Genomic DNA, 11,968 nt, shown 5'->3' on the forward strand with positions numbered 1-11,968 from the left:
AGAGGCAGCTGGAATGCTCCAAGAGGGGCAAACCTACAGTGTTAATTAAACTTTACAGAAGATCGAAGAGCTCTTCCAAATTTAAAGCTTAGAAATCCTTGTGAGACCTAAAACTCCCTCCTAGAGATAAAGGGAACATTTCATGATAGCTGTCTTTCTGCACAGTTCTACCAAGTTTCCAAAAAATCTTGCTCTCCACTAGCAAGAGGGTGCAACAACAGTGCCCAACACAAATTTAGGTAAATGATTCAACTGATATAGTCCTTAAAATCACAAGGTTATAAAAAAAAAATAAAAAGAAAAAAAAAAAGTTGTGAGAGAATTTTTGTACAGGACAAAATATCTGCAGAGAAACTTAAAAAAGGTTGAGACACTGAAATGGCAGCACAGTTGTCTTGGTTTGAGACAAGTTAGGAGGTTTGACAAGTTAGGACAATGGTTTATCCTTTTGGCTGCCTGAACGAAACTTCCTGAGTTCCTGGACATGATGCTTTACCCGAGAGCTGCCAGAACAACCTTGGATATTTACAGCTGATCACCACTTTTGTAAGGAATTGTGTAGTGGAGGTGCCCAAGCTTTAAAATTTCCATTCCCATTTTTCTGCAGATGGTACCGGGAAGCTTCCCCACCCGTGAGTCACAGGAGGGACACAGCGGCCACAGAACGGGACCCTTTGCCCTTCCAACCCCACCACCAACTCTTCCTTTGCCCACAAAACCAAGTCCCACCGTGGGGGGAAGCTCTGTTTTTGTGTTCCCAAGGGTGTCTCCTGTACCTGACCATCCCGGGAGGCAGCGGCAGTAGCCCGTGGTGGGGTGGCAGCCGTCCGCGTGGCTGCAGTCGCAGCGCTCGGCGCAGTCCAGGCCGTAGGTACCATCCTGTGGCAACAAAAAACACAACAGCCTGGAGATGGTGGCAGCTGGGAGTTGGAGGAGAGACAGGTTAGGGTCAGCACAGCCTCAAAGAGCAGCCACAGATCTCTCCTGAATCTCCAGGCTGTTGTTAATGTAAAATGCTTGCGGCGTTTGGAACGTGTCAGCATCCTACACTTTCGTTCTTTCATTAGAAAGGGGAAGATAAAGAATGAATTATGCCCTCTTGAAAAATTCCAGACTAAAGCAATTCAGTCTCCCTTCTGCATCAAACTTGAGATCTCTGCTTATGGGTCAAAATGGTACCATGCAGCAGCATAATTTTAAAGAAAATGAGTGAAAACCATTAAATTACAAGATACTTTCAGTGTGAGGTTCACTGCATAAATAAAGCAAGCTATCACTTTCTTTCGATTAGAAACATTTCTCTTGATTAAAAATATTTCTCTCTGCACTACAACATATACTCCATCAAAAAGAGATAATCTTTGGCTATGGAACAGTGCACAGAACAAAACTTTTATTTTTACCTATGCAACATTTTTTGAACCAGATTCAAGAGATTGAAGTCACAAGCTGAATCACCCTGTTGGTGTATTTATATTTTCATGGCAAACAGCTAAACATTTAAATTTCCTTTTCCTGCTGCTTCCATAGAAGCAGATTTGTGGTTAATTTCACACAAAATCAACCCAAGAAACTGAGAAGAGCAGATTCTTTACAATCTCCAAACAATGAAAAATATAACAGTCAACTGATCTTGAATAAAAAGTGGCAGAACCAAATTTAAAAAAAAAGAGCATGGAAAAAAGGCCGGTATAATTTACAGTAATAGTTCAGGGTTACCCACAGCAGAGGCAAAAAAGGAAAAAGACATGTCAGGTTTAAACCCCAATAATTTACATTCAAAGCTAACAGTTGGTTGTCAGTCACATTAAAAATCTGAATAAAACCTATATGAAAATTAATCTGCTGTTCTTTGATGTTCATGCATACATTCCAACCGAGTGCCACAGGATTTAGCTATTCAACTGCCAGTCTTTCAGGCCTAAAGTAGAACAAAATCTTGCATTACTTCAGTGTAAGGAGCCTTTCACTCACCTCAACAATACATTTTTATATACCGAAAAAGAAAAGATTAAGCATTTCCTTTGCATATAATCAGATTTGGAATGAAAGGAAATCCTCAAAAATGCTGTTGAAAAGCAGTATTTTTAGCCTGCTATGTACTTGGACTGAAGTCCAAACTGTAGTTCAAATCTTGAACAACAATCTGAGCAGGGATAATAATGTTCTGAAGTTACTGAAACAAATTGAAATACACTGATTTAAATAAAATCTCTGATCAGACACGAGAAACATTTCAGACAACTGGAAGTATTTGAACTATTTTTTAATAAATTATTATATTTATTATTATTTGAATAAACAATTTCTGTTTATTCCCCTGCTCTGGAATTTTGAAGCAGAATTTGCATTTGAAATAGGTAAAGGCTTATGGACATTGTTTGATTGAGAGGGAGAGAGGAAGAGAAAGACATGGGCATGCTGAATTATCTGATAAACAAATGCTTTTAAACTTTTTTTTACCAAGTTTGGGATAGTGATGCAATTGTCTTTTTTAAATGTCAGTTTTGGAAGAGCTAATGCAGCTTGGGAGGTCTCATCACCCTTCAGAATCAGGCACTAAGTGATAAACAAAGCTGCTTGAGGAAACAGAAAAATCAGTCTTCTGATGGAGATGCATTGCTGGAAACACTGCACAGGTGGTACTGCCATCAGCCTTCCAGAATATATTCCATTTTCTTTGCCACTTTACTCACTACAGGAGTGCTTCAACTTAAAACCAAAAGCAAAGAGCCAAAAAATCACTCCTGAGTGTTCCTAGTGCAGTTCAGCAGAAAAAATTTTCATTGAAATCGAGGTGATTTCCAGTTTTCTGCTGTAGTTCAGCTACTCCCATCATGTCATTGCTCAGTAGAGCTTGTCCAAACTGAAAGAAGCTTAAATGTGGTATTCACAGGGTGTGTGTTTACTTTAGGTGATTCCTTTGCAGTTATATCAAACCAACAAACTGCTCTGCAGATATATTGCAAAAGTTAACAATTGGAAGGGGAAGGGAAAAGAAGGGCAGAGAGCAGTTTATTGTAATTATTAGTTTGGTTAAAAGTTTTCCAGAAAGTTGATGTCCATCACTGAAAACAGTGGACCCTGGAAAAACCCACTTTTTATAAAATATTTCTCTTTTTATTTTCAGTGTATAAAATATAATTGAAACCAAACAGTTACAAAACAAATCCACTTGAAATGTTACAATTTAAAAACCTCTGAAATTATGTATTTGAATTTACGTATTTTATTTCCCCAAAGCTTCAGATTACAAGGTGGAACAGAACTGATAAGGAGCACTCCACTGTCCTCACAATGATTTCTGATTTTCCAAAGTCTGGGAGAGAGTAAAAGCCAAAGCCCCAGCAGAAAAGCAAAGACCTGTCATGGAACTGGGTGGCAAGAGTAACTTCTCACTTTTGACTGAGAAGGAATGAAAATTCTTTATTCATATTGTAACACTGACACAAGGAAAAAAAAATTAAAATGTCATTATTTCATTTGGGGTGTATTTTTTGTATTTTTCTCTCATTATTTACACTTAAAAGTAGCTGAACAGTTTGATAGCATTTGATGAAGAAAAGTTAGAAGAATTTTTAGTGCCTGCCCCTGACCCTGCACCCCATCATGTGTGCTCCACAGGGACTCATCCCCATGGAGACAAAGAATGACAGATGCCTCTCCCTGCCCAAACTCAAAATAATTAGTGGAATTATTAAAGTACCTGGCAAGGGAGTTCACATTTCTCTCCCCTCCATCCTGGGGCACAGGTACAGGTTCCATCCAGAGCATTGCAAGCCCCTCCATTGAGACACTGGCAGGTCAGGTTACAGCCCAGTCCCCACGTGCCACTGGGGCAATTTATGGAGCAATCCACACCATGCCAACCTGCCAAAAATAAAAGGGATTAAAGTCAGAAATTAACCAGTTTTTCCCCATTCCTCTCAGAGGATGTTTCATGTCTCTGAGATGGGCAATACTGGGGTAAAATTCACTGCAGGATTTATCAGCTGCTTCAGTTGAGGGTCTGTCCAGGTTGGAACAAAGGTGTTCAAGGGCACCTTGTAACATCTGTGCACAGCACACATCTGCAGATGGGTGCCAAGGAGCAAAAGAGACTGATGGAAGATCTGAAATGGAAATAGAGACACCCTGACATTTCACTGAGAAGCTCTAAACTACAGTGAGAGTGTCAAGGTGTAGCCTGAAAATAATTAGGAATATTTTCCCTAGGCTCAGGCTGCTGCTTTCGTAATTGTTCCACCAGCACACCAGCATTCAACTCAGGCAGCCCTGTAACATGGTTTTAACATGTATCTAACAAAAAAAAAAAAAAAGAAAGTATTGCATAAACTGGATTCTCTGAGGAAACACAGAAGACTTTTTAGATGATTTCTGTACTTCTCTCCAAATACAAAAAGGAATGTAATGGAAAATAGCTCTAAAATTCAGCATCATTCACCACTGACCATGCCTGATAGCAATGGTTTGCAGACTGGATAGGCTGGGATGTGAATAGATTTTTTTAAAATGTGATCATTCATTGGATTCAAGAGGAACAGTGTGAGGCAGTCAGTCACATATTACCATCACCAGTGACACAGGCCAAGTTTCTAATTTTGTACCTTGTTTACAGTAAGTGGAGGGAAAAATAATTCTGCACTGAGACTGATCAATAGGCTATGCAAAACACATGCACAGAAATCAGGCTGCCTCGTGCTTCATTGATAACTTCACACTTAGGGGTCATTTCAGGAAAAAAATTATTTTTTGTAATTTGACTAGGAAATTGAGACACTCTCCCTCAACTGATTTCCCAGGATTTATTATCTTCCTTTGTTTACATGACAAGTACCTAGGTTCAGTTTAATTTTACTTTTTGCTGTCCTCTTTCACTGTAGTATGATCAAAACTGCATGGGGTACAGGAAGCTAGGATTCTGCAGTGCCCAAGGAATATGTTTATCCCCACGACCTAGCTGCTTTGCAGTATCAAGCTGAACAGGGTTAAATTAGCCATACTGCCTCTGGAAAAGAGTAGAAGTTCCACATTTGCTGCATAACTGATTTAACAGTGCCACTCCCTGAAAAATTTAGCAGCAATTTGTCTAGCAAACTCTGTTTAGATGGGATATTGGGAATGGGGAATTGTTCCCTGGCAGGGTGGGCAGGCCCTGGCACAGGGTGCCCAGAGCAGCTGGGGCTGCCCCTGGATCCCTGGCAGTGCCCAAGGCCAGGCTGGACACTGGGGCTGGAGCAGCCTGGGACAGTGGGAGGTGTCCCTGCCATGGCTGGGGTGGAACAAAATGATCTTTCAGGTTCCTTCCAACCCAAACTGTTACCAAATCCTCCAAAATCCTTGGTATAAATAAACCCCTCTAACACTGTCTCTTCTGTGTCAGCAAGTCAGGCATTAGTTTATTCCTGGTCAGGGTCTCTGTGTGTGTGTGGCTGACAAAATTCTGGCCTCCACACAGATGCAGGCACGAAACTTTTTCACTTATTTATCCATTTTTAGCAAACAAAGAAATTATTACTCATTGGTTCTAAATAACGTAATTCTCCTTCATTACATAGCATTCAATCCTCTATTGGTAATTGATACCTCACTTAGTCTGTATTTTTTACTCTTTTTATCATCTTTTCTGTGGGTAGGGAGTTTCCAACATGCATACATGGAGTCTTTGTTACCTTGTTGTCTTCCTCATCTTCAGGTTTCTGCAAAATGTCTTTGCAGCCCATAAATTCTGCACTTCTTGTATTCTTTTTAAACAACACATCTCTCTCTCTCCCCCTCCCCCAGGCTTTGTTCATTGAAGCATATCAAAATTAGCTAAGAACTTGAAGTTTCAGTGACTTTTCCCAAGTTTTCCCACAACAGCTGCTTATGACAAACTTTGCTAAATTGTGGCTAAAAGTGATTCAAAACTAACACACTGCTTATAGCCAACATACGGGTCATGATTAATTAAAAACATATTATTAAAAGTTAATGAAAACAATTCATTAAAATAATAATAGAAAAGTTATGTAATTCCAGCAAAACCCTTATGGGATTCTGTATGATTTTGATTAGGAATGCTGACATCAGATAAAGGGTACACCCCACAGACCTCCTGACAGAGCAGAGAACAAGTTTTCTTCCCTGAGAACACGTTTTCCTTATTTTCACCTCCTGGAGCAGCAGAAGCATCAAGTGCCTGCTTCTCATTAAGTTTTCTCTTCTCTGCTTCAAAAACCCAATTTCACTCTATGGTTACAGGGAAATAAAATCCATCTGAGGAGACACTTACCTGCTTTGCAGGCACAAGAGCCATCCACAGGTGAACAGCTGGCCCCGTTTTTGCAGCTGCACACGGAGGAGCAGTTCACTCCATATGTCCCAGGGAGACAAGGGGTACCACAAGATGCACCCTGAATTATAAAAAAATAAGAGTCTAAAAACCAACTGAGGAGGCTCAGACAACACAACTGACTCAAGTGATACAAAAGCCAGAAAAAATACAGCCCATGCATGTCCTAGGCTGTCACGAAATTAATTTAGGAGAGAGGAACACCTTCATGCTTTTGAAATATTTTTAAGTCTTTTTAAGTATTAGTTTTCTATGATTTGCTCTGAGAGCTCAGGTCCCATAGCACCTGGTTAGATCAGGTGGATCAGGGGACAGTAATAAAGAAGCTCTTTATCAAGTCAAAACACAGTAAGAAAGCAGTCTAATGGTAAATTATGTGGGTATGTAAAATATTTTTAAGAGCTAATTTGGCTGACGTTTTCAGTTATTACTTTCACAAGAACAGTCATACTGTGAAATGTTAGATTAGCATCCAAAGCACATGTAACAGCAAATGTGTGTAAAAGTTGCAGAATAATCTGTCCTGAAGTATAAAAAGAAGTGCTTTTGGCTGGAGTTTCTGTGGATGGAGCACGAGGAGTTGATGACTGAAACCCATCATTCCTGCCTTTACTTACACCTCAACAGCACACCCTCATTCTTACCAACATCTCATAAAGCAAGTAACTTCTCCTTCTAAAAATGCCTTCATTTTAGCAGTGAGAACCCACCAGAAATGCTGTTTTTTCAGCCTCCTACAGCACAAGCAGTGCTACCCAAACACCCTGACTTCCTTTCTATCACGGACGAGGTGGCATCCTGAAGAATCTGTTGCACAACTGGGGCCGAAAACCGCGAAACTGTGAAAGTGAGACCTCTTTTACCTTAAATCCAGGGGCACAGGTGCACTTCCCAGTGACGCTGTCGCAGTCAGCCCCGTTCTGGCAGCTGCAGATCTGCTGACACGACTCCCCGTAGAAGCCTGGGGAACACGTCTCGTTGCAGTACAGCCCAGACCAGCCTGGCTTGCAGGAGCATTCCCCAGACATGGGGTGACAGCTGCCACGGGTGGGGGAGGAAAGGTTAACTCAGTACTAAACATGGCATAAGCATTATTTTCTTTCCACGGGACCAAAAAAAAACCCCCAAAACCTTAGAAAAACCCAAAAAAGCCCCCCCAAAAACCCAACCAAAAAAACCCAAACAACCAAAAAAAAACCCTCCCAAAACGCCAAACAAACAAAACAAAACAAAAAAACCCCACCCAAACAACCCCCCTGTTGCAGATGAGTTGCATGAAGAGACTTGTGTGAGACGATTTTACTTCCCACAATTTGGTGGTTTTATATAAAAATATGTTGCAATTAAGATAGGAAATGTAATTTTATACAACATACAGACATTTTGGGAGGACGTGGAAAGAAATGAAGGGGTATGATTTTTCTCTATTTTAACAGAAACCTTGCTGAAACACAGTTTTTACCATAAGACAGACATCCACGGATACAGAAGAGGATGAAACCATTAAATTCCCCAACTTTTGTTGTTACATTCCCACTCTAACAGGACCATCTTCCTAACCCTGCAGAAGTTCAGCAGCACATTGTCTGAGAAACATGATCAAGAAAAACAGCCTGGCATCCAACAGGAAATAAAAACACAGCACCCCATCAGCAAAGCAAGAACGTTCTCTTCATTACATTGGTTTGGAAGGGGACAACCGAGAATGGTAAAAAATCATCAGCACTGGGCAGAAGCCAGCTATAGCATGAGAGCAGTGACCTTTTGGGGAGTATCTCCCCTCTCTGCTGGCCATACCTGGTGGCAGAGCAGCTGCCTCTATACCTGGAACAGCAGTTTCATTGAAGGGCCACGCAGGCAGCTGCTGCCTCGTAACAAATGGACATCATCAGCTGTGCAAGGATATATAGGCTGGGAGAGGGGACACAATGGGGTGCTCTGTAGCGCTCTGGCAGACAAAGCATTTGCTTAATTCTCACCAAAGGGAAGCCTTAGTATCCAAATCCAATATATTTACAATGGGAAGACTGTTTGGAGATATTTGCCTCCCACTGATTGAAGTGAAGCTCCTTTAAGAGTGCTGGAAGGACAGGGAGAAAAAAAAAAGAGCCTTCCTCCAGACAAATTAAATGACCCATGACAAGAGCCTGGTTTTGCAAGACTTGCTGACTTTGTGTGTGGGGGTGTATTGGAAACTGAGTATTTTTCTGACCATTTGAAAGTCTGAAAAAATACCTGCTGCACTTTTAGGTGCTGTAACATTACAACAGCAATCTTTGAAAGAGCTGCAGTGCAACACGGGAACACAAAATTAGTTACAACTGCTCTTGGACTTGAGGGCTGCCCTTGTCCAAGTAAGAGTTTAAAATTGCTGAAAACAACCATTGCTAATCAGGGAAGGCATGGATTGTAAAAACTGGAACAGCACTATGTATTCTGCTTTCTGCGTGTTTAATGTGCATGCTGTGGCACCATAAAAACTTGTGGGTCTTCAGGACATGAAAACACCTTTGACAGCATTGACAAAAAGTGAGAGGAAATGCCTTTTCATACAGAAATGGTTCAAAACTCATGGTGCTCATACTGAACAGCCCTGGTTATTTGTTAGTTATGTGCATACCAGCCATGAAACAAGAATGAAATTGAGCTATTGTCATATAAAACACAGGCAAAATTATGAAGATACACGATGCAGCAAGATAATCAGGTTTGTCTCCTGTCCTAAATTCCTGCAGGACCCCAAGCTCTCATCAGTGGAAGAATACAGAGCAGGGAAAATTTAAAAAAAAATTAAAAATCAATCCACAACTAGATAGTTGTTAGGATAAGAACCAGAATATATTCATAACATAAATTCAGTAGCACTGGCACTTTACAACATAGATCTCAGCGTTCATGGAATCCTGTAAATTTCCGATTGGAAGTGTGGTTTGTTGCTGGGCTTTTATTTTTTTTTTTTTTTCCCTTTTCCAGGAGAGGGGAGCCCACATGCATGAGAAGGCACTGGGTATGAGGCAGAGGCATTGATATTCTGTGCCCCCCAGTGAGTGTCACTGAGGCGCCCTTGCCCACGTATCGATTGATGCCGAAATTAGTATTCCGTGATTTGTAATTAGATGTAGGAAGCAAAAGCACTTCTGGAGGTTTTTGATGGGTTCTCACGCAGTTATCTTAATTGGCAATAATGTTTAAATATTAAGGTAGGGATATAAAGAGATGCTGAGAGATATACTGGCAGTATATCCTCTTTTATTCCTGGTTGTCCATTCACACTTGCTGGAAATACAACCCTACTCTGTACAGAGACAAAAAAAAATTACTGTGGGTAGTCCATATTATATATTTGAAAGATTTAGGTGAAAATATTGATTTTTATATGATTCATTTACGTGTTTTGCTTTTAAAGTATCCAACCAAATTGTGTAGCACCCTAAAAATTAAATATAAACATAAATATGAATAAATACAAAATTTCCATTAAAAGCTCTCGCAGCTGTACATACAGGCCTATTAGAAAAATTGAAAATTAAAAAGCCCTAATCTTTACTTTAAAAACAGAGCCAAACTTACATGAACCAAACATGAATTCCACCAATAAAACTGCAATCAATCCTACACAGGTATCTCAGAAAGGGCATGAGACAAGAAAAAAAAAAAAACCACTGGTGCTCATGTCATGAATAAATCTTAATTGCAGGCAAAGGGTGTTGGTACAGAAAGGTTTTTACCTCTTGCTGTCCTCTGGGCCCCTCAAACAGATTAAAATCTCTCAAGTATAGCTATTTTTATGCTCTACAGAGCATTTAATAAAGGCTGCTGGTACAACCAAGAACAAGGAAGGGCTTGCCTTTCATCTCCAGGAGCTGCCATCAACCAACAGCAGCAGCAAAATCCCTACAGCTCAGCCTACCCAAAATGCAAGTAATGAATTATTGTCAGAGCTGTTTTGACGCAATTTTTGTCAATCATAAAACAGTAATAAAAAACAAAGGATGTGCATTTTTCAACTGTATATGTGGAGAAGTATGTGAAAAAAACATAGTTTTAATCTGGAACTTACATACACTTTCTTTAGAGCAGTATTTTTTGGAGTTAAACTTTTTTTTTTTTTTTAAATTAACCTTTCTCTTCATTTCTGTATTGATTAATACAAATAACCTAGAGCTTTAAGCCTACCAATAGATCCTCTTTGAGGATATCTAAACAAGTGATCACATCCAGATGGAAAAAGCTGTCATGGTATCAAGGACCTCCAAAATAGAACTCCAGACCTACAGACACACAAAGTTTATTTGCAGAAGGAATTCCACCCCTTTTTCTTTTTTTTTTTTCGCATGCCCTGAGATTACTTTGCTGCTAAATGAATTAGTGCAGTGCTTGTGGCAGGCAAGGGAGGGTTGAGGGTATTCCCTGACATGATTAAAGAGTTGCCTCGTGGCTGACTGACATCAAGAAGCGAGGACAACCAGACACAACTCTCTTCTAAAAAGATTTTCAAAGCATACTCAAAAGCCTCAAGTGCCCACAGGGAGTTTTGTCTTCTACAGCATTACCTTGATTCCGGTTATTTATGGTCTTGGGCACATCCTGACCCAAGTGGAACCAACTTACACATACGTAAAACATACTTGTGAAGCAACGAAAATATTTGTTTTTCTCACACATCATGATGTTCTGGCAAATATGCTCCAGCACCTTCAGTGCCTTTGGATTTGTCATTCAGGGGGGAAATGTCCAAAAAAAAAAAAAAAAAAAAGACCAGCCAAGTGCTGTTGTTTACTTATGAACATTTGTGATCTGATTTGACCACGAGCTGTCTCTTCCAGTGGTATAAATGAAGGAACAGCTGTGTGGAACATGAATCAGAAGTAATCCCTGTAATATTAGAAATGCTATACAGTGCAATGCATTCCTGTCAAACCAGGCTGCTGCAACAGTCTGCAGACAGATTTTCTGTAGGGAAGTAGCTAACTATAATTCATAACACAATAGTGTTTGGTGTGCTAGCCTAATCTGAGGGCTCTGCATTATAATGCCATTTATTCCAGAACACACTGCCCAAATAATAAATTGCTTGATATTACATCAAAACAACTCTGTATTTTTTTTCAAGGTATTTCAGGCAAATGGGATGAGCAGAAGCACAAGTACACAACTGTAAAAGTATATGACTGGAAGAGGAAAATTATTCAGTTTGTTGTCACACAGTTTGTCAACAAAAGGTGTGATGGACAACTCTAACAAAACACAAAATTTTTCACAGAGAATTAACAGAGCAGATATTTCCATGCATAGATTTAACATCACTGCTAAATACTGACTAAAGGCTTTTGTCTATGAGAGAAAGTGCCTCTTATATTAATATAGAGCAGCATTCTGTGTGACACTCAGTAGCTCCTGTAAATTCCCCTCACAGCTACTTTAAAGAGCAAAAAATTCAGATTGTTGTCACAAACCTTCTCCAAGGTACTGTTATTAGTAATGCAATTAAGTGTAAGTGAATGCACAGTGACCATAGAATCTAATCAGAATAACTGTTTTTGTAACAAGAGAAAGCTGTCCACAACTGTTCTATAAATATGCTGGCTCGCCTCAACTGACATCTGACATCCCTCCCTCACAGGTGAAACTGTC

General features: G+C 40.0%; 1 protein-coding gene across 1 annotated transcript in view; it reads right to left on the reverse strand.

The window, feature by feature from the left end:
- MEGF10 (multiple EGF like domains 10) overlaps positions 1-11,968 on the reverse strand; it is an 86,167-nt gene that overhangs the window by 28,088 nt on the left and 46,111 nt on the right. The window contains exons 10-13 of the mRNA XM_041464271.1: positions 7,198-7,372; positions 6,275-6,395; positions 3,707-3,870; positions 777-879 (exon numbers count right to left, since the gene is read on the reverse strand). Of these exons, the coding sequence (XP_041320205.1) occupies positions 777-879; positions 3,707-3,870; positions 6,275-6,395; positions 7,198-7,372 (563 nt within the window). The remainder of the gene's footprint in view (positions 1-776; positions 880-3,706; positions 3,871-6,274; positions 6,396-7,197; positions 7,373-11,968) is intronic.

Source organism: Pyrgilauda ruficollis, unplaced genomic scaffold, assembly GCF_017590135.1.
Source record: "Pyrgilauda ruficollis isolate IOZ18807 unplaced genomic scaffold, ASM1759013v1 scaffold177, whole genome shotgun sequence".
NCBI lineage: Eukaryota > Metazoa > Chordata > Aves > Passeriformes > Passeridae > Pyrgilauda > Pyrgilauda ruficollis.